The sequence below is a fragment of the Vulpes vulpes genome, chromosome 3 (genome assembly GCF_048418805.1).
Source record: "Vulpes vulpes isolate BD-2025 chromosome 3, VulVul3, whole genome shotgun sequence".
Classification (NCBI taxonomy): Eukaryota; Metazoa; Chordata; class Mammalia; order Carnivora; family Canidae; genus Vulpes; species Vulpes vulpes.
This window is the reverse complement of record NC_132782.1, coordinates 49,394,772-49,417,145: the sequence shown is the minus strand read 5'-3', so window position 1 is coordinate 49,417,145 and position 22,374 is coordinate 49,394,772. Positions and strand designations below refer to the sequence as shown.

General features: G+C 39.6%; 1 protein-coding gene across 6 annotated transcripts; it reads left to right on the top strand.

Annotated features, from left to right (window-relative positions):
* The first annotated feature begins 1,110 nt into the window (after positions 1–1,110).
* Positions 1,111–20,731, top strand: PLAAT1 (phospholipase A and acyltransferase 1). 6 transcript variants are annotated; one of them, XM_026016466.2, is made up of 5 exons: positions 1,111–1,374; positions 3,002–3,295; positions 9,904–10,042; positions 13,880–14,148; positions 20,478–20,731. In XM_026016466.2, exons 3-5 carry the CDS (start codon positions 9,904–9,906, stop codon positions 20,577–20,579), a joined length of 510 nt encoding a protein of 169 aa, XP_025872251.1. In that variant the 5' UTR covers positions 1,111–1,374; positions 3,002–3,295; the 3' UTR covers positions 20,580–20,731. The 6 variants fall into 6 exon arrangements, with proteins under 6 accessions (XP_025872251.1, XP_072608502.1, XP_072608504.1 ...); XM_072752401.1 differs by having other exon boundaries at positions 1,239–1,374; positions 3,002–3,111; XM_072752402.1 differs by lacking the exon at positions 1,111–1,374 and adding an exon at positions 2,186–2,324 and having other exon boundaries at positions 3,002–3,111.
* Positions 20,732–22,374: the final 1,643 nt, after the last annotated feature.

Below are 22,374 nucleotides of genomic sequence, written 5' to 3'. Positions count from 1 at the left end.
CATGTGCAGCCCATGAGATGCCAGGATTATGACTCTAGATTCATATAAACTTTGGTTATAACTACCTGACGTTAATTCCTCATTCTTTCTGACTGGAAATTTGAATTCTGTGCTGCTCATCCATAGAGTACCACTGAGTGATTAACTATCACTCCAATCTGTAGAAAGGAAGAGAGAACTACAACGCTCTATTTTTCCGACAAATTTCACTCAGGCATTAAATTAAATTTACTCTTAACCGAATGCATTTTATCTATACCTGGCAGGGATCTAGAAGTAAAATCATAAGATTTATTTCATTTTAATTCTATTATGATGCATTTAATCACAAATACCCCCAAAACGAAATGATAATTTATCATTTTGCCCTAACTGAGCAATCCTCCTCGGTTCACGTTCATGAATCCATAATACAGAGAGGAGACTGGATGATTAAGTGTCCGATTAGAGAAAACAGATTAACCTGGCAAACATAATAAATTTAACTCATAAGCAGGATGGCTTTATAAATACTCACAATAACTCTCCTGTTGAAAATCATGAACCACTTCCTTCAGTGATGACTCAATTGAAATAGTTGGGGAACATAAAGCAAAGGCATGTTTATGGCTTTCTCTTTGAGACATTCAATGAGTATTGAAAGACATATCTGATTCAGCGTAGAACTCTAAAAATATATTAAATAGGCAACATGCAATAAAAATATAAGATCAAAACAAACCAAAAGCCAACCCGAAGCAAGTGTTCTAGTTTCCACTTTGCCAGTAATTGTAGATCCTTCATGCTTTTCATGTCTTTCTACGGTTCTCTCTGTCTCCAAAGTTGTCAAAGCCAGACCCAGTTTCAAACCATGCAGATTCACCCTTAATTTTCATAACAGAACCTGATTCCTTTATAAAGGCAGCTGCATCTTTACATAATTCTTATCCCACTGTGACAAAACACATAAAATTAGCAATCTATTTCAGCCTCTGAATCCTTCCTTTTAGCTGAGATTCCATTTAAATCAGAGTAAAAATCTAGGTTATGACTTGTTTGAAGGAAAGGCCTGTGCAGAGCTCCAAAAAGTTCATTTAGCTGTCCACCAGGCTTTGCGTCCTTGGCTGGCTAGGCGGCCCGGCCTCTCTAGTTTAGCAGTGAGACAAGGGATACTCTTCATCCCCAGCTTTATTTTTAAACTCACACGGCTTTATTCCTGGAAGCCTCTGCTGGCCTACCTGGCCACCCTGCTCTGTCACATGCACCCAAGTCATGCTGAATAAGGGATCGGCAGAACCAGGCCTTTGGTAGGGGAAGGGCCGGAGAGGTGAGAGGGGTAGTGCACCGGCGGAGAGTGTCTTTCTTTAAGGAAGGCCCCATCCCAAGAAGAGCCAGGTAAATTTGCCACTGGGAGAAACTAGTACCTGGCTGTGGAGGGGTCGGCACACCCTTCCCCTCTCCTTTCTCCTTTCTGTCCTCTTTCCACTCTCAAGTTGATCTTAGGCTAGAGGGAGGTGACAGGGAAGGTTCCAAAGGGAGCGACTGGGGGGGGGGGGGGGAGGGAAGCGGGGGGAGGGCGTGTGCGACCTCACAGCCCTAATCTTTCCACTCTCAAGTTGATCTTAGGCTAGAGGGAGGTGACAGGGAAGGTTCCAAAGGGAGCGACTGGGTGGGGGGGGGGGGGGGGAGGGAAGCGGGGGGAGGGCGTGTGCGACCTCACAGCCCTAATTTGGGCTCCGGATCAGGCTCACAAGTACTCGTCCTGTCAAGTTGTGTGTGTGTGGTGGGAGACAGGGAGGTTTTCTAAGGTCATCCCCTCCCTCCAACCTTTGCTGAGCTAAATAAAGACTGGGGTGCGCTCTTGGGGCACAGGCACGGGGGGTTCTTTCCCGGGCACAGGGATGTGTGCAGCGCTAGACGGGTGTGCACGTGTGGCGGGGCGGGGCACATTCACGAGTGGCCGCGAACCTTGGTCACTGCAGCGCCTGGCACAACCGTGGATGCCACAGAAGTTTGGAAGAGCGGCCGCGGGGGCGGTGGGGTGGGGACGAGGGGCGATGGGTGCAGTCGGCGTCAGGCTCCGCGCGGGGTCCGCGCCTTGACCCCCGTGTGTGTGCGCGCGGGGGTGCAGCCGAGCTCCGCGCACCGGGCAGGGCGGGACCGCGGAGCATGCGCAGCAGCGTCGGGGGCGGGGCCCCGGGCGCGGGGCGGGGCGGCGCTGAGCGGCCCCGGCCTCGACCTCCCGCGAGCGCGGATGCAGCGGGCGGGTGGCCGCTAGCGGAGGCCCGCGGCTGCGACCCCAGGGCGACCCCAGGGCGACCCCAGGACGCCGGCAGCCGCCCCCGGTGCGCAGGCCCGGCCGCCCCGGGCTTGAGCGAGGTGTGCTGGGGGTGGGCGTGGGGGACGACCGCCAGGCTCCCGGACAGGCAGCCCTGTAGGCCCCACCTGTCACGTGTGGAGGCTCGAAGGACCAATAGAGAGCATCCACCCCCCCCCCCTTTTTTAAAAAAGATTTTATTTATTTATTTATTCATGGGGGACACGCACACACAGAGGCAGAGACCCAGGCAGAGGGAGAAGCAGGCCCCATGCGGGGACCCCGACGTGGGACCCGATCCTGGGTCTCCAGGGTCACACCTTGGGCCGGAGGCGGCGCCAAACCGCTGAGCTACCCGGCGATCCCCCCCATCCAGACCCTTCTTTGTTACAAATGGGGGAACTGAGTCTACAGGGAGAGACTCGGTCCCCAAGTCACAAAGCTATTAAATGGCAGAACCAGGACTAGAAAACTGGTCTTGCTTAAAAGTTTTTTTTTTTTTTTTTCTTAGACCCACCGTCCTCCATGAATACGGATAATAACACAAGTAATTAGTATCAGAGAATATCAGATTTGGGGAATGGTGATATTGCTTTGGCATTCAGGACTAACAATATGATTTATGTGCTGGATAAACCCAGCTACTCTGTCCTCCCCTGGGCTTGGACTTCTCATTCCCTCGTTCATTAGATACTTGCTCCGCAGGTATTTGTGCCAGGGGCTCTGCCAGGAGCTGAAGGTGTAGAGACAAACGAGAAGCAGCCCTCCGTACCGAGCGGAAGAGATTACTCCCCGGACACCAGTAACTGACGCAGGTGTGGGAAACGCCAAGGGTGCAATATAAACACACCCTGGAAACGGCATCGCAGGCTGGCTGCAAGAAGACCTGGGGAGGAGGGGGCCTCTGGCCTGGATCTCTAGGAGTGGGACTTTGGGGGCATTGGGAAAGGCGCAGCTGTGTTCCAGGTAGTAGGTTCAGTGTTAGCAACGAAATTCCAGGTGAGTGTGAGGAATCACGGTTAGGTTGGTTTTCCTAGAACGTAGAGATGAGCACACGGGGGGCAAGATGGAGAAATCAGTAGTGGAAGATGGTTCATCCAGTAGGGAGGTCAGTTCATCTGATGGGGAGATGGAACCCTCAGCTGTAGGGAGGATGTGGGACCAAAAGCCTTGCACCTCCTTGGGGGTGTGCAGTGGTCATTCTGGGGGTGTGAGGCATCATGGAGCCAGCTCAGTGTGGTAGAAGCAAGGATGAAAAAATGCAGCTGAGACGAGAAAAGGTCCAAATCGAACAGGGAGACTGTTGGACTAGGGATGGTGTGTGGTTGTGTTTCAGACTTCCAACAGCATTCTTGGAAGTAGTTTGTGGAAAAAAGGGTTCTTAGGATTTCTGTAACACAGGTGGCCTCATGGACATGAGCAGCAGGTAATCAGCCTGCCCCTGTCTGTGCAGGGGGAAGTTCCATCTTTCCATGCATGGGGAGGGACCAGCAAGGAGCTCTAAACAGGGCAGCCTGTTTTGGTAGTTGAAACAGGAGATTTCTTTTACAAAGATTGTAGATTTACCTTCATGCCACTCTTTATTATAGACTAGACAATTCTGTGCACATCAAGCGTTATTTTTTATCTTCAAGGTGACACACAGACTGTAATAGAGGCCTTTATAAATGTATGTTTCATTGGTTCTGTGTTAGCTCATGGATATGACGCACAGAATTATTTTCTTGTTCCCAAATGAGATGGGTAGATGTGGTCCATGCAGATCAAATTACCCAATCAAGTTATAGCCATTTGCCTAGGGTCTAAGTCTAGGCATCTTCTAGATGCTTCTAGCCCGACCTTGACACCTCTCCTGTATGAGAAGATCAGGGATACCCCAAGATTCATTTCCCATTACTCTCTGGTTCTGCATAGAAATGTTTAAAAACTTTCTGTGTTGTTACATGAAATATATATTCCATGTGTTTTTTGCAGCTTCTCCACTTTTTTTTTTTTTTAAGATTATACCATTTCACATTTATACTGCAATGTTTGAGGGTTGGTTCCGATTTTTCACATCCTTGCTAACATTTAATATCTGCCTTTTTAATTTTAGCCATCCTAGTGGGTATGAAGTGGTATTTCACTGTGGTTTTACTCTGCATTTCCCTCATGGCTAATAACATTGAGTAACTTTTCATGTGATTATGGATCATTTTTATATTTTCTTCAGAGAAATATTGATTCAGATCCTTTACCTATTTTTAAAAAGTTATCTTTTGACTTGTACCTGTTCTTTACTTATATAGATGCAAGTTATGACACCTAGAGAAAACATTTGCAAATCTCCTTTCTATCCATTGTTTTTCACTTTTGACTTTGAAGAACAAAAGTTTTTAGTTTGATTAGGTACAATTTATATTTTTCTTTTGCCTTCCCTTCTCTGTTGGTGTCTGGGTTTTTGAGAAAATTGTTTAGTAGCAATTCCTTTGGTTCACAATGTTAATCTGTGGTATAAAGAGCATGCAGTCTGGAATAAGAAGACAGATCTGGAATTGAATTCTGTCTCTGCCACTTACTACCTTTGTGACTTTAGGTCTGACAGTTAACTCCTCAGAGCCTCAGGTTCTTCATCTGTAAAATGGTGATCTTAATAATCAGCTCACAGTTGCTAACTGGTCCAACAGTGCGCTAGAAGGGCTGCTGCAGAAATGTCAGCAGCGGAGGCAGTACAATGTGAAGGGGAGAAGCAGTTAGGATCAGAAGCCTGATCTTGGAGGTAGGCTAATCTGAGTCCAGTTGTGGGTTCTGGCTTTTTCCATTGTGTGATTTTGGGTAAGTTTCCGAACTGCTGTGAATGTTGTATGCCTCATCTTTAAAATGGGGGAAATAATGATCTCTACTTTTTGGTATTGACCTGAGGATTACACCTAGCACACTTACTGGGAAACAGAAGGGGAGAACATTAGAGCTGAAAGGGACCTTACAAGGCCTCCTCCCCTAACTACTCTCGCCTCGCCTCCTACCACCACGCTGGAGATGTTATTTTTGTCAACCTTGAGTGTATTTCAACATTCCCAGTGACAGACTGTGATCTGCACAAGGTGCTCTGTTCCATTGTTGGATCACTTGCAATGAAGTTTTCCTCATATACAGCTGAAATCTGTCACCATATAACGTCTATATATTTGTCCTCTTCTAGGTCCTGTATTTTAAAAAAAAGCATTGATCTCTATTATTATATTTAGGTAATTGTAGATTCACATGCAATTATAAGAAATAACACAGAGAGATCCCTTGTGCCTTTACCCAGTTTCCCCCAGTGCTAACGTTTTACAAAACTGTACTGTGATATCACAGACAGGTTATTGACATTGACATGATTAAGATGCAGAACATTTCCATTATCTCTAGGATCTCTCATGTTGCCCTTTTATAGCTACACCCACTTCCCTTTCACCACTTTCTTAACCCCTGGCAACCACTCTTTATTCTCTATTTGTATAATTTTGTCATTTCAAGAATGTTCTATAGATAGAATCATACAGTAACTTTTTGGCATTGGCTTTTTCCACTCAGCATAATCCTCTGGAGATTCATCCAGGATGCTGCATGCATCAATAGTTTGTTCCTTTTTATTCCGTGGTACTATTCCATAGTGTGCCTGTACCACAATTTACTTACCCACTGAAGGTCACCCTGGACTGTTTCCAGTTTTTAGTTAATATGAATAAACTGCTCTAAACACTCATGTACAGGTTCTTGTGTACATATAAGTCTTCAGTGTCTATTGTCTTCAGTCCCCTGGGTAAATGTCCAGGAGTTATCAGAGAAATGGTAGTTACAAGTTTTTGGTAGTTACAAGTTTTTAAAGAGTTTGCTTCAGGAGGGGCTATGCCACTTTATATTCTCACCAGCAAATGAGTGATACAGTTCCTGTGCATTCTTGCCAGCATTTTCTGTTGTCACTACTTTTTATTTTAGTTATTGAGATAAGTGTGTAATGTTATCCCTTCATGGTTTTAATCTGCATTTCCCAAATGGCTAATGAGTTTAACATGGCTTACTTGACATCGGTGTCTCTTAGGTGAAATGTCTTTGTGTCTTTTGGTTATGTTCTAATTGTATTCTTTGCTCTTTTAATCTTGAGTTTTGAGAGTTCTTTATATGTTCTCGATACTAGTTCTTCCTCAGATGTGTGGTTTGCAAATATTTTCTCCCATTCTGTAGCTTGTCTTTTTGAACTTTTAACAGGATCTTTTGCAGTGCAAAAGTTTTAAATTTTGAGGACAATTTTTCAGTTTTTCTTTTTGTGGATAGTACTTTCAGTATTAAGACCAGGAACTCTTTGTCTACCCTAAATCCTATGTGCTCCCCCCCCCCCCACCATATTTTATAGTTTTACATTTAATTCTATGATCTGTTTTAAAATATTTTTTGTATTAGACATGAAACTTAGGTGGAGATTTGTGTTTTGTTGTATTTTTGCCTGTTGTTTTTTTGCAATGAATATTCAATTGCTCTAGCACCATTTGTTGGAAATCTTTTGTAAAATAGCATATGACCTTTGGCATGTCAAATTACCTGTTACTATTTCCTCTATCTTGAAAATGAGGGGGCTTGTGCTATAACTAAATGAGTGTTATTCAAGCTCCATTCCTAGAATTTCTGGGGACCCAGAGAACCTCGGTAGCAGCAGCAATGAGGAGCAGATGGGACTCTCATGCTCCTTCCTGACTTCATCCAGGGCAGAGCTACTTTTGTGTTTTATATTTTTGTGGGTCCATCTGATATTTGGTTTAATTCAGGGCCGTGCTGCTAAAAACAAGTTTGGAGAGCAGTGGATTAGGTAATGTCTGACGTACTTTTCTGCAATAAATTGCTGTAATTCTAAGCACTTGGTGTTAGAACTCACTTTCCCCTTACATATTAGTCTCCAATCTCCTCCCTTAGTTTCTTGAGTGGTTACTCATATGAGATGTTTTCCTTGTTATCCTGCCATCCTTCATTATAAATATGATAGGCTTCATGAAATCAATTAACTTACGTTTCATAAATCAGTTTACAAACTATATGCCAGAATTGAAAGCGTGTTAAATATATTAAGATTGTGCAGTGGAATCATCTGTTCCACAGAATTATTGTGGCTGAAAGGATAAGGAGCTGAAATCACACAAAAACCAAGAGCCACCTTCTCAACAATTATAAACAGCCACCTCTGTTTTACCATCCACCTGTTTAGTTCTGGACAGTTCACAAAGCCTGGTTACTGCAGCTCACCCCTGTGCCCTAGTATCGGGAACTGTTTTGTACCCATACAGCCATGTAACCACATTTTTCATTTTCATACAATACTCAATAAATTGCATGAGATGTTCAACACTTTATTATTCAACAGGCTTCATGTTAGATGATTTTACCAACTGTAGGCTAATGGAGGTGTTCTGCACATGTATAAGGTAGGCTAGGCTAAGTTATGATGTTCAGTAGGTTAGATGAATTAAATGCATTTTGACCTATGATATGTTCAACTAACAATGGGTTTATTGGGATATAACCCTAATGTAAGTGATCTGTTTGAAGGTTTCAATGGGTGTTTTCCAAAAGCTGGCATTAGCTACTGTATATTTTTTCCTATAAAATGGAATAATAACATAATAAGCTCAAATCATTGTTTAACAAGTTAAACAGGGTTAATTGAAATAGTGCGTTTGAAAAAAATGTTACACTGCAAAGTGCTCTCTGTTCAAAGGGTGATTATTATTGTAAGCTTGGCTAGGTCTCTGAATTCTAGTAGGCAGCTGTGTGTGCTTGCTGAATCCTATTCATGGGAAATGTGTTTGTTTATTTCATAGTATATTATCTATTTTTCCTTTTAGTACCCATGTGGCCAAATTCTGAACTCCATCTTAAGACTCAAACATATTTGACAGAGTGGTTAGACTTAATGGTTTCCATAAAGTTGTTTTAATAGTTATTTTTCAACAGATGGACAGCTTACATTTGGCTGCATTTCTGTGACAGTGTGATGATTGAAGTTTTCAACAGATGGCACACAAATACTTGGGAAAACACCCTCCCAATATTAAGTGTTGTAGAAAAGACTTTTAGAGTGCCAAAAAAATGATAGTCTGTATTCCCAAGTCCTTAGCCTATGCTATTATGATTATAATTTAGATGGCTTGGAAATTTCCCTTTCTGGCCCTTGGATTTATCTTGCAAATGAGCATACAGATCTATATTAGATCTAGAAATGATGAGAAACTCTGCTGCCAATTAGAGATTCAACATGGATATAGCACTAAATCTCCTTCTGAGTATTGATGAATGTCTCTAACTTTCGCCTGCTGAGTCATTCTACTTCCGTGCCATACATACATAGGAAATGTAACCTTCCATAAAAACCAACTGTCAGAGACTTATATGTTTTCTGAAAAGTATTGACTTAAAAGGAAAAAAAAAAAAAGCCTCACCAAACTTAGAATTTTCAGACATATTCATCAGCATGGTGAACTCCCCAACCTTCCAAGTTGTCTCACTTCTACGATGGCACCTTACCCTGTTTCTGGAATGAGTAAGTAAGAAATCAGACAGTAAGTGAAGCAGTAGGGGAATGGTGGAAATCTGTGGGGATGTTTGTAGTTGTTACATGACAAAGAGCATTTACTGATATTTAGTGGGTAGAGATTGCAGTGCCTAGACCTGCACAGTACAGCTTGGCCCAAGAAATAAATGTCCTGTATCCTGCAGTATGATTGAATCTCTGGATGGACACTCATCTGAGCCTGGAACTTATCTATGGTTAAGTTAAATTATAGAGTAAGTTTTGCAATACAAAGTATTTCTTTGCGCAAAACATTAGTGTCCACCTATGCCTTGTTCTTTGATTTTACTGTGCTGATATATGAAAGGCCAAAAGATTTCTCATCTTCTGCTTCTGAACATTGACTTTTTCCTGCTAAGTAAGTGCAAGTACGTGGACACTTTATTATATCTTTTAGTATAGTTGTGACTATATAAGACACGTATTGACATGTAAATTGATTTCCCCTTTATCTTCCAAATAGGGCACTATATTAATATTTTTGAAATTTTTGTATATAGTTAAGTTATATTATCTATTAATTTCTGGATATATTTTTTAATTTTTAAGGATTTTATTTATTATTTGACTTCCTCTTCAGAGGGAAAGGAAGAAGCAGGCTCTCCACTGAGCAGGGAGCCCAACGTGGGGGCTTGATCCCAGGACCCTGGGATCATGACCTGAGCCAAAGGCAGATGCTTAATTGACTGAGTCACCCAGGCAACCCTGAATTTCTGGATTTAAGGAGAGAATTCTAAAATGCTTATTATTGTAAAGGAGCCCTAGGTTTGATCAGAATGAGAAGCATTGCTATAGAAAATTAAGCAATTAGCAGATAAAATTCTTTCTCACATCTTTTTCACTTATGTACACATAATTCAGTGTTGGGATCATTCAAAGAAAAGGATAGTGGCATGAGTTTAAGTCTTTAATAAGGAATGCATTCCTAATAAATTCTGTGTCCCTATACTTGTATGGAAGTCTTAAATCAATTTTCTTTTGGCAAGTCATGTCAGCTAGATCTTCTTTGTCTCTGTCATTGCAGATGGCGTTTAATGATTGCTTTAGTTTGAGCTATCCTGGTAACCCCCAGCAAGGAGACTTGATTGAAGTATTTCGTTCTGGCTATCAGCACTGGGCACTGTACTTGGGTGATGGTTATGTTATCAACATAGCACCTCTAGGTAAGGTCTGTTTCCAGCAACATCTGAAAGCTTTTGAGTTTTCTTGTTATAAGAAGGAATCATGAATGAAATAATGAAATAAGACAAAATAGAAATAAAACATAGAAAGTAGATTAATCTATCTGAGACAGGTTTAGGGAAGGACATGCTAAGACCAAAGGGGCATTGCATAAATCACAAAGGCCAATTAACATTAAGATTGAAAACCTCTGGTTTAAAAAAAAAAGAAACGCACCCAATTAAAAAGTAAATAATTCGCCTGGGGAGCATATTTGTCACAAACAAATGATAAGAATCAGTGTCTTTCACACAAATTATTTCAATTTGTTCAACATTTATTTACAGATTACCCAGTATGTGCCAAATGCTATTCTAGATGCTGGGAATACTAAACACCAAAATCCCAAAAAACAAATGGGTAAAGAATTATGAACAGTTTGTAGAAGAAGAAGAGCAGAAACCATCTTATCTTTAAAGGTAGTAATCTAGGAGTTGTATAATAAAATAACAGGTTTTATGCCTATCACTTAGCAAAGATTTAAAAATGATAACAGTCAGTGTGGATAGGGTATAATGAAATCAAAACAAGGATATTGTTGAAAGAAATGAAAGTTGAGAACATCATTCCTGAAAACAATTTAACAATATGTATTAAGAGTCTTAAAAGAGTTCATGTGCTCTGATCCAATAGAATTGTACTTCTATTAGTTTATTCTTCAGAAATACTTATAGAGATGTAGAAAAACATTCTTTATAAGTGTTTACTTCTGTGTCATTTATGACAGTTTAAAAAATAGACAATGGCAATAACAAATGTTGGTGAGGATTTGGAGAAAAGAGAATCCTCCTGCACTGTTGGTGGGATTGCAAACTGGTGCAGCCACTCTGCAAAGCACTCTGGAGTTTCCTCAGAAAGTTAAAGATAAAACTACCTAATTATCCAGTAATTCCTCTGCTGGATATTTACCTAAAGAAAATGAAAACACTAATTCTAAAAGATATATGTACCCCTATGTTTATTGCAACATTATTTATAATGGCCAACATACCGACGCAACCTAAGTGTCCATCCATAGATAAAGAAGATGTGGGATATACACAATGGAATATTACTCAGCCATAAAAAAGAATGAGTTCTTGCCATTTGCAACAACATGGATGGACCTGGAGGGTAATGGGCAAGTGAAAGAAGTCACACAGAGAAAGACAATTACCATATGATTTCACTTACACGTGGAATCTAAAAAAACAAACAACCCCCCTCAAAATACCCTACCCACAATAATACAAATGAACAAATAAACAAGCCAGAAACAGACTCATAAATACAGAGAGCAATAGGTGGTTGCCAGAGGGGAGGGATAGGGAGATGGGTGAAATATGTGAAGGGGATTAGGAGAAACAAAAAAAGAAGTCAACAGTGGCTTAATGTTCAATATGGGACTAGTTAAATGAATTATGACTTTGCCACAGAATATTAGAATATTCTCTGTTTGGCAGAATTCTTTAGTTGCAAGTAACAGAAAACAAACACAAACTAGTGTAAGCAAAAAGGCAAATTCATTGCTTCCCTGAGATAAACGACAGAAAGGGTAAAAATGGTACTGGCTTCAGGGATGCCTGGATATAGGGATTTGAACATGATTATGAAGACTCACATCTGCATTTTCTTTCTATGTATTGTCTTAATTCTCCTAGACTGTTTCTCTCTAGGAAGCTGAAATGATAACTGTCAACATCCTTAGGCTCTCATTCTTACAGTCCTGTGACTGAGTAGGAGAGAGCTAATCCCTGTCTGTTGAAGTTAGAAATAGCATGGAGAACTATCCTAATTGGTTTAGTGTGGACCCTTGCCCATCACTGGACCATTCTGGGCCCAGGAGAATGAGATACTATGATTGGCCCACACAAAATATTTTCCAGAAAGAAAGGCAATTATGGGATGGGGTGCTAGATAGGCCAAAACAACAGCTACTATAATGGCTATTGAAAATCATATTTCTGGCCATGTTTAATTGCATGATAGATAATATCGCACGATATTTATTTGAAATTTCCAGATTAAAAGTGTGGTATATAATATGATGTTTAGTTTGCAAAGAAATAATATATACACATTATTATGTGTTAATAACACATAATAGAAGTACATCAAAATGATAATTATTTCTGGTGGGTAGGTAATGGGTGATTCATATTTACATACTTACATAGTTTTTTCTGTATTTCCTAAATGTTTGGAAATAAGCACAAATTATTTTTTCAAGTAGCCTGGAGTATTTTTTTTTTTTCTTCAAGATACCTTTAGAAAGAAGCTTTAATAATCCTAGTCTTACTATCTTGGAAACATCTGAGAATTTTTAATGAAGTAGTTTTCGCAACATTTTGAGATATTTGCCTCCTGTTATAGAGGGTTGGAAATAGAAATGGCAAATAAAGTGACATTTACGATACAGAGCCATTAGTTTCTGCAGAGTCTAGTGATTAACATTAAGCAAAGCTATATTTTCTCTGCAGTTTTCACATCTGGAAAATAATAAAGATTGTTTTGCTCTTTCCTCATTTTCATGTGTTAACTCCATATTAATGTGGTTCTAGTACAGAGCTTTGATCCTGTAGACTGAAATCCAGTTTCTGGTTCTATTGTTAACTATTTGCATGATATTTTGCAAGCCAGTTTACCTTTCCAAGCTGTGATTTCCTCATTTGTAAATTGATTGCATGAGACTGGTTTCTAAAACGTTTAGTAATTCTAACTAGGAGATACATGCTTTAAGAACTTGTAACATATAAGGACTTCCAGTGTGTAAGATATTAACTGGAAATGCTGCTTGAATGAAAAGAAGCTTGGGAGGTAGGAAAAAAGAGGAGTAGAAAAAAATGTTTGCTTTTGGTCATTACTAAAAGGAAGAGTGTCTAAACACTGGTTACAAGGAGACTCTCCCTCTTATGATTTACTTGAACAAATAGTCAACCATAGCAGTCTCAGGCAGATGGACAGGTACCAGGGCCAGGCATTGGAGCTGGACACTGAACAATCATCTGTCCAGCCTCAGATACTGACAGTGGCAGGCCAGGAGACATAGGTCCCTGGCAGTCTAAGGCAGATCCTTGCCAATTAAGGCAGCTAATACGGAGTGGCAGGGGGTGGGGCATAGCACAGGGCCACATCTAGTAGGACGGCCTACTAGGTTACGTTCAGTTTCAAGACTTAGTTTCTTGGCCAAAAGGAGCTGGCAAGATAAAAGCAGGACCCCAGCTTGATCCTAGCTGACCTGTTAGAGGACTGAGGTACCCTGCAGGTTTCAAATTGGACCCAAATTGAATCCAAGTGTAAAAGCAGAGGAAAGGATAAGGAGCACAGTTTCAACACTAGGACAAGCTTACTAATCAGAATGTACAAGTGCTGAGGTCCACAAATATTAGTTTGGAAGGGTTCAGATGCTGAAAAAGAGCCTGTTTTATAGAAAAAAATGGACAATAATCTTTGCTGTACTATGCTAGGGACATATGCCAAGATCTCTAATAATAATGCCACCTGATAGAGATCTTATTCTTTAAGAATGGGTAGTTTTCTCACCCGATATGCTTTGTGGGCAGATACAGATTTACAAAGGGCTTCCTTATATTCTCACTCCTATAGTATTAAGTGTTATTGATAAACACAGAATGAGTTGTTCAGCCTGGCACTATTAAGTGGCTTCTAGTTTGGTGGTAAATTAACAGAGCTGGCTTCAGTGATTCCATCACTTACAAAGGTGTGGTTTTGCAGTTATATGGCATTGGGGTTCACGGGGCTGCATCACTCGATCTTGCTAACCAAAATTCTCCTTTTAGAGGATGGCATTTCTGCATCATTTACAAGTGCCAAGTCTGTCTTCAGCAAGAAGGCCCTGGTGAAGATGCAACTGCTGAAGGATGTTGTGGGAAATGATACCTACAGAATAAACAATAAATACGATGGGACATACTCCCCTCTCCCTGTGGAAGAAGTCATGCAACGGTCAGAGATGGTTATTGGACAGGAGGTGGAATATGACATTCTTGTCAACAACTGTGAGCATTTTGTGACTTTGCTTCGCTATGGAGAAGGAGTTTCAGAGCAGGTGAGTTTTCTTTAGAAGATACATAGGCAGCTTTTTTTTTTTACTTAAAGATTTTATTTATTTATTCATGAGAGACACACATACACACATACAGAGAGAGAGAGAGAGAGAGAGAGAGAGGCAGAAGCAGGCTCCATGCAGGGAGCCTGATGCGGGACTCGATCCCGGGTCTCCAGGATTACACCCTGGGCTGAAGGCGGTGCTAAACCACTGAGCCACCCGGGCTGCCTATAAGCAGCTTCTTACATTGGAAAAATAGTGACTACTGACCATAAGATTCCCAGGCCACAAACAAAATGAAAAGGACAAGAAAATATGAAAACTCCAAAGGATAAAGAAAGGAATTGAGTTGTCCAAGGTCATGGAGCAAGTTACTGGCCAGATTAAAGCTAGAACATAGTCTAGCTAGAACGTAGTCATCATAAATTGCTGGAAAGAACTTGAAGCAAAATCAAGACCATAGATAATTTTTCTTTCAGTCCTATTGCCTATCCTTCAGGGTTTTGTTTTGTTTCATTTTCCCATTTTCCTTCCTCATAGCAGTCTCAAATCAGTAACCTCACACACTGAAAGAAACATTCTGCAAAGAATGTTGACGTTTTTATGTGGGAGTTCATTCGCCAGAAACATAGATGGTCACTCTGTGATTCTTTTCCATTAGCTGAGAGAGGCCAACTAATGACAGACATACTTTGGTGGGTTTGAAAATGATTTCTGTCAATCTAGTTTTGCAATTCTAGTTTTGAAGGAATTTTGTGCTTTTAAGCAGATTCTTTGATTCATTGAGCTTTTGAATGATTTTTAAAAGATGGATCAAGGGATCCCTGGGTGGCTCAGTGGTTTGGCGCCTGCCTTTGGCCCAGGGCGCGGTCCTGGAGTCCCGGGATCGAGTCCCGAGTCGGGCTCCTGGCATGGAGCCTGCTTCTCCCTCCTCCTGTGTCTCTGCCTCTCTCTCTCTCTCTCTCTATCACAAATAGATAAATAAATAAAATCTTAAAAAAAATAAAAGATGGATCAATTATTTTTAAAGTAGTATGCAATGTTGACATCTCTCTCACTATTTTGAAGTGTAGCAGATCCCTAACTAAAAGCATGCTTGATTAATTTGCCTTCTTTCTACCTATCATGCCATCAGTCCAATTCCAATATTGATGTTTTAACCTAAAGATTCATTAAAGTGATATAAGAGAATATATAAAGGCTCCCAGTATTTTGAAATTGTTGAATATGTCATAAAATATTATTTAAAAGGAATGAGTTTACAATTCTTCTCACGGAGGCTTGGGAAGATAGGAGAGGGAACATAAAGGATACATTTGTTTTCATTAGGAAATAATTTAATTGGAAATTCATTTTTATTAGGAAATACATTAACATAATGAATGCTCTATTCACATGTAACAATAAATTGCTTCTGAGCCAGAACACAGAGGATATCTACACAAATTCCTGCTCACTTTTACATTGAAAACTAGTGGCATAGCTAGGAAATGGAGTCCATCCCTTTCCTTTGTAAATGATAAAGTTGTCCACCGTGTCGAAGAAGCAGGTTTTTTTTTTTTTTTTTAATGTGGCTTTAAAAAAAAAAGAATTAGAACCTTCTTTTTGCTTTGACTTTAATTTACAATCCTTCATCTTTTTACCTTTCATACCCAGAATCAAGACCTGTGAAAAATTAATAATTCTTCAACATCTAGGACTGTTCTCTAGCAGGTTCTGTTGAAGGCAGTGCAGTGACAGCCTTAAGAAGCCACCTAAACTTTGGAGTTTTGCTGACCTGAACTAGAACCTCCTTTTCCCCAGGTGTTAGCTGTTTGGCTTTGGGAACATTGTTTATCAGTTTCCTAATCTATAAACTGAGGTTGTTTGGAGGATTCTAGGAGATATCTGAAGTCTATTAGCATACTGTACTACAAATTATTCATCCCCAAACCAGTGTAACTTAGAGGAGTATTACAATACTCCTTTAATTACAATATTTTAAGAGTTTTATAGATCTTTATTGGTATTCTTCAATAAGATTTACATTGATCTGATAGAAACTATAGCACTTGTATTGTTTTTCATTACTACCAATAATTAATAGCATTATTACTAGTATTAGCTAATATTGGGCTCACTTTTGGGTCTCCTCAGGGCTTTGAGGTCTTGAGCATAGAACTGTTTTTTGGGGGAATACATATGTATTTCTTCAAATTTAAAAAACTGCAAGTGCATTAATAAAGATTAGAAAAGTGGGAAGATTGTGGCCACATCTTTTTTCTTTGTGCCTTTTTGTATTAAAAAATTAATAGACTTTATTTTTCAGAGCAATATACAGTTCACAGCAAAATTGAGCTGGAAGTTTAGAGTTCCCTCATATCTCTCCCCATCAGCCATGTACACAGCCTCCTCCACCATCAGCATTCCACATCAGCATGGTATACTTGTTACAAAAGACAAACCAACACTGACACATTACCTATGAGAGTTGATAGTGAAGGAAGCAAGACTGTGTCACCCCACAACATATGTAGCATAAGGATTATTTTGAACTGAAGGCAGTTGAGAACAAACCCTAAAAGTGGGACATACATTTTCAAAGGTGTCCCTCTTCCCTTCTCTAGCAGGAAGGATAAAAATTAATCATCCAGTGGTTATTGTTAAGACTCTTATCAGCCTGGAGAGGGCACCATAAAAGTCTAAATAATATTAATAATTAATTAATTAGCCTTTGTCATTAGTTTTCCATATATTTACCTTTCCATGGTCTGCAGCCCTGGGCAGCCTAAAATTGCTTTCTTCTGTCCTGTCATTAGTCTCCAAATTCATTGTTCTTTGTTGAAGATGCTATATAGGCCTGAATTCTAAGCCACCTCTTTGAGTTACTCTTTCCTGAGTTTCTCCCACGTATATATGAGATGAATGTATTAATAAACTTCTATTTTTCTCTTGTAAATTTGTCTTGTATTAGTGAGCCTTAGCTGAGAAACTAAAGGAAAAATTTTGCCTCTCCTAAAATAGTTTACATTAGGGTTCACTCATAGTGTAATGCATACTATAAATTTTGACAAATGTATAGTGACATGTATCCATCATTACAGTAGCACAGAATAATTTCCCTGCCCTAAAATTCCTCAATGTTCTGCTTGTCTATTCATCTTTCCTTCCCTCTAAACTTCTGGCAACGACTGAGCAGTATGCATACTAAACAATATGCATATAAAATTCCTCCATATCTTTTCATAATTTGGTAACTCATTTTTCTTTATCACATTCCATTGTCTGGATGAACAGTCACCTACTTAAAACCATCTTGGTTAATTTCAAGTTTTGGTTATTATGAATAAAAGTGCTAGAAGCATTTTGTGTGCAGGTTTTTGTACAGATAAAAGTTTTTAGCTCTTTTGGATAAATATCAAGGAGCATGATTACTGGATTGTATGGTAAGATTATATTTAGTTTTGTAAGAAAACACCAAAGTGTCTTACAGTAAAAGTGGCTGTCCTTTTGCAATCCCACCAACAATGAATGAGAGTTTCTATTTTTTCCACATCTTTAGCATTTGGTATTGTGAGCATTTTGGGTTTTGGCCATTCTACTAGGTGCATAGTGGTATCTCATTGTCTTAATTTGCAGTTCCCTAAATATGTATAAAGTTAAGGATCTTTTCATATGCTTCTTCATCATCTGCATATCATATTTGATTATGTATCTCTTGAGATCTTTTGTCCATTTTTTATATTGGGTTGCTTACTCATTTTCTTTTTGTTGAGTTTTAAGAGCTTTTTTGCAAATTTTGAATAACAGTTCTTTTAACAGATTTGTCTGTTGGAAACATTTTTTTTTCTAGTCTGTGGCATGTCTTTTCTTTTAAAAAAAATTTAAGTAGACATTTTCCACTGTTACAGTCTTAACAAGGTATTAAAATGTTCCTCTCTTTGTGGAAGATGGCAGTGCCCTTGAACAAGCAGACCCACCATACACTCTGACTGTGCTTCAGTGCATAGCACTGTAGCCTTAGAGTCTCAGGGGAAGAGGAATTTTGATAAGCCCTGCAGTCATCTGTGACCCAGCTACACTGTGTCAGGACACAATGCTCCAGATTCAGCTAATGTTTCACTGGGCATGTATAGATCTTCAGAATGAGGCCTTTATTATGGCCCACAGTCAGAAAGCCCTGAAAAAGTCTGAAGAGTTGGCTTAGGTGATTTTATAATCCTAAGTAAGTTGTAAAATAAAAGCTCTTGTTCATACTGGTTCACTGAGAATATTCTGGGATGTTATACTCTTGCCGGCCAGATCCCATTACACGTAACTCCAAGGGATTGTCCAAATTACATAGAATTTTGCCATCTAGAATACAACTTGAAATAAGTGTTTGGAATTTGGGAAACTTCACACACTGCCAGAAGTAGCTTCCTTGTCATTGCATCTGGCCTATGTGTTTTTGGGGGATTTTGGTTTAGGATCACATTGCTCTCCCAGGCCTCTTAGATTTGTGGGATTTCCCTCACCTCTTGTGTTTCTAGTGGCTGAAAGAGACCCAGTGAGTTAGGTCTGCATTTAGCTGGGGCCACCCTACCCACAGGATCCTGTCATTTTCCCAAGGTTACATCTTGCTGCCATTTGACTTTTCTCTAAAAACATCCATTGAACCTTCTTATTTGTTAATTGCCTACCACATTTCCCTGTATCACATCTTCTTGGGAATCTCAGCATCTTCCCAAAATCATATGGGGATTAGGCTTGATTTATAATCCTTGATCTTTGTCAGATTATTGATTTTACTCCTCTTTGGGATTTTGTCCTTTATCTTATATCTTCCTGTCCCTTTGTCTCCCCATGTGCTAAGTGGATAGTTCTATGCTACCACAAAGTCTGACTCTTCCCTGGGAAATAACTTAGGTGGTGACTCATTAAAAATTATGAATCAAATAATCAACCAAACAAATAAAGGTAGAATTGTAAACTAACATAGGATTTGTCAGTTGTTTGGCAGTGACATTACCCCTGGCATCTGGGGATGGTGGCAGAGCAGGGAGCTACAATGCCAAGCCCTGTACCTGCAGATGGTGGCATCTGGGGATGGTGGCAGAGCAGGGAGCTACAATGCCAAGCCCTGTACCTGCAGACCACTGGATGGTATAATGGAATGAATGTTCCTGTCATTGTGCTTCTTTCTTGCCCTGACCCTGGTGGTCTTTTTCCATGTTGGAAGGAGGCAGCAGTGTGTGGCAGTCCTGTGAAGGTGCAGACTATGTGGTGGAGGCCTGTGGGTTAGACAGAAGGCATGATCAGCCGTGAGCTGAGTCAAGATTTTCAGCATTTGGGTTGGTCTCTAGAGCCATTTGGGAGAATTGTTTTGCTTTATTTGAAAGCCTGATTCTTAAATCCCTGAGAACTGTTGTTTTCAGAATACCTGATGACTCTGAAGCATCTGAATGTGACCTTTGGGTCATAAAATTGCACTCAAACTCATGCAGATGGAAGGCAATATTAGCCGAGTGCCATGAAAATCATGAATATTCATTAGCTCCCTCATCATGATGATGATTAATACCCTTAAAGCTTTAAATGTCTGAACTCCTTTATGGACAATTGAGCTTGAGAGTGGTTTATTTTAGTTTGTCTACATGAGAAATTAATTTCTGACACAATAGTTAACATCACTATTGACTTCTTTTGACATTTGTTTATAAAAGTAGAAATTGTATCTTCCAAATAAGAGTTTATAGATATTTAGCTTAGATTACATCTCTGAATTGTTTTGCTAGTAGACAAACTCAAGTTCAGGGAACACACACACATGCGCGCGCATACGCAAGCACACACACACACACACACACACACACACACACACACACACAGATATTCACCCTGGTATAGACCCAACCAAACCAGTGTGTGTTTAGGAGGTAGGGATTGTTTAGAGGGGAAACATATGGTTCACGACTCAACCTATAACTAAATGTCTTGGTGGTATGACCTCAGGCAAATCACTTAACTTATCAAGTTTTGCAAAACAGGAGTAATACTACCCATATATACTATCGTGATTGTTAGGAATTGTGCCATAATGAGTTAAAATTGTTGGGGGCCATAAAAATATGTGGAGTATGTACTTATGTATATTTAACTATATCTTTGTCATAATTATAAAAATTATAAATTTATTTATTCATACATACTTAATTTTGGATGAAGTTTGAAATTTATCCTTTGTACATTAAAAGGGTCTTCAGTTTAGGAAACAAGATAAAGTTGGGTTTAGGATACTGGAATGCCTTTAGAATAAAATGTGCTTTCTGTTTGTTTCTTGTTTGTTTGTTTGTTTGTTTTTTTTATAGGCCAACCAAGCAGTAAGTACCATTGGGTTTATGACAGCTGCTGCTTGTGCCTTCTCACTCCTGGGCTTGTTTCCAAAAAGACAAAGAGCAAAATACTATTAACAATTTACTGAAGAAATATTGGAACTGAAGGAATTTGTGAGGAGGAGAAAAAAAAACTGGGATGAATACTTATTTTCAATGCATCATTATTGTTCCAAATTCCAGTGATGGATGGCAGGCTCTTTAATAAATTGCTTACTGATATTATCTCATCATTGAGCCATGGAAATTTTTCTCCCTACTAGCAAAGATTTGCTGTGGCAGCTTAAACAAGAAGCAGTAGCCTTTTGAGCAAGCCAGCAGAGGATCTTAACAAAATCACATCATATTTTATCTTCTGCCATAAATATTGTTTTCCTTTTTCCTGAGGGTGGTTATTTTGTACTTGCCAGAGGAATGAAGAACCATTTATATTTGATTTCAAAAGAAATGTTAGGAGCCCCACATTGTTGGGATTGACATCTAACTTCATATTCCTTTTCTGGTCAGAAAAGAAACTGGGAAATTGAGCATTTGGTTAGGCAGTTTGAGTGGCTTTGATTAACAATCCGTTTGAGAGTGCACTCCCATCTCCCTTCCCGTGTAGATGGGGGTGGGGTGGGTGGGAGATGGGGTTCTTTGCTCCAGTGTTTCAGATCCAGTGATTTCCCTGGAAGTGACTCATTTGTCAGGAGTATGTGACAAGCAAAAGTGAGCAGTTACTTCTACAGAGCTACAATATTCCCTTTGGATTTTGAAGTATTTCAAGGATTTGACCCTTTTAACCTTAGCAAGAGATCATTAAAGGCAGGTTTAAAGTACCATATTTAGAAAACAATATCCCGTGTTACTGTTTAAGACTTTTACTGTAAGTCAAGGAGTGTCATGATTTTATTCTTGCATTTTATTGATTATGTGTTGAATGAAACGAATTACTTTTTAATACCTTCCCAGTGGAATTCTTGTTGGTAGCAGGTAGAGAAAAGTGAATGCAGGTCTCTATACCCTAGGATTGTATCAGACATTATAACATTACATTACAAACCACACTACTAGCCAATGATATCCCTCTTGTGCCATAATTAAAAGCATGGCATTAAATAAAGAAGATGTTCAAATAAATGGAGGTAGGAGGCTATGTTTAGGAACTAGGAATGTGGTAGACAAAGTAAACAGATGACTCAGTGAACGTCTTGGACCTGTTAAACTGATTTAGATTTTACCCCAGGGCCAGAAATACTCTACGGTCTAATTACAGGGTTAAGAATGATGACAGAAGGGATAATGTACTAGATTCAGGGCCAGTAGAGACCCTATCTCTCTTCCTCATTCCCTGACTAATCTCTTCTCTTTCTTATGATACCAGTTCTGTCTCCAGATAACCCCAAAACTTCCCCTTTCTCCACTGGTCTTCTGGGAAGTATATTTCTACTAGATACCAAGATCCAAAATGACCCCTTCATTTTTATTCTAAATTAAGTTTCCTATTCCTTTTATGCTCTGCTTTCAAGCAATAATAATAATAATAAACCACTTTTCTAAGATTAACAAATAAGGATGAAGATGGCAGCCAATTTAATGTGTTACTTTTCCCAAGGTGTACTTGTTTTTTTAGTAAAGGATGACTGCAGATGGCAAACCTTACCTAAGGTAGGAGACTCAAGTATGGTGGAATTACCATACCAGCCAATGGGAGAGGGAGCAGAACCTTTCTAGAGAACTCTAGACATTTCCACTCCAGGAGATAGTCCTCTCTATGCTATGTCACAAATGCACTTTTACATTGAATTCAAGGATACATTTTACACATAGTTTTCAGACTACAGTGGTTTTTTTCAGCCTGAGAGGAAAGTTCACAAAGTTAGTCATTAGTCTT

Excerpts from the sequence above, each read along its gene's own strand:
- PLAAT1 (XM_026016466.2), top strand. The coding sequence starts at position 9,904 with ATGGCGTTTAATGATTGCTTTAGTTTGAGCTATCCTGGTAACCCCCAG. Across the intron at positions 10,043-13,879 it reads TATCAACATAGCACCTCTAG|AGGATGGCATTTCTGCATCA; the intron begins GTAAGGTCTGTT and ends TTCTCCTTTTAG. Across the intron at positions 14,149-20,477 it reads GAGAAGGAGTTTCAGAGCAG|GCCAACCAAGCAGTAAGTAC; the intron begins GTGAGTTTTCTT and ends TTTTTTTTATAG.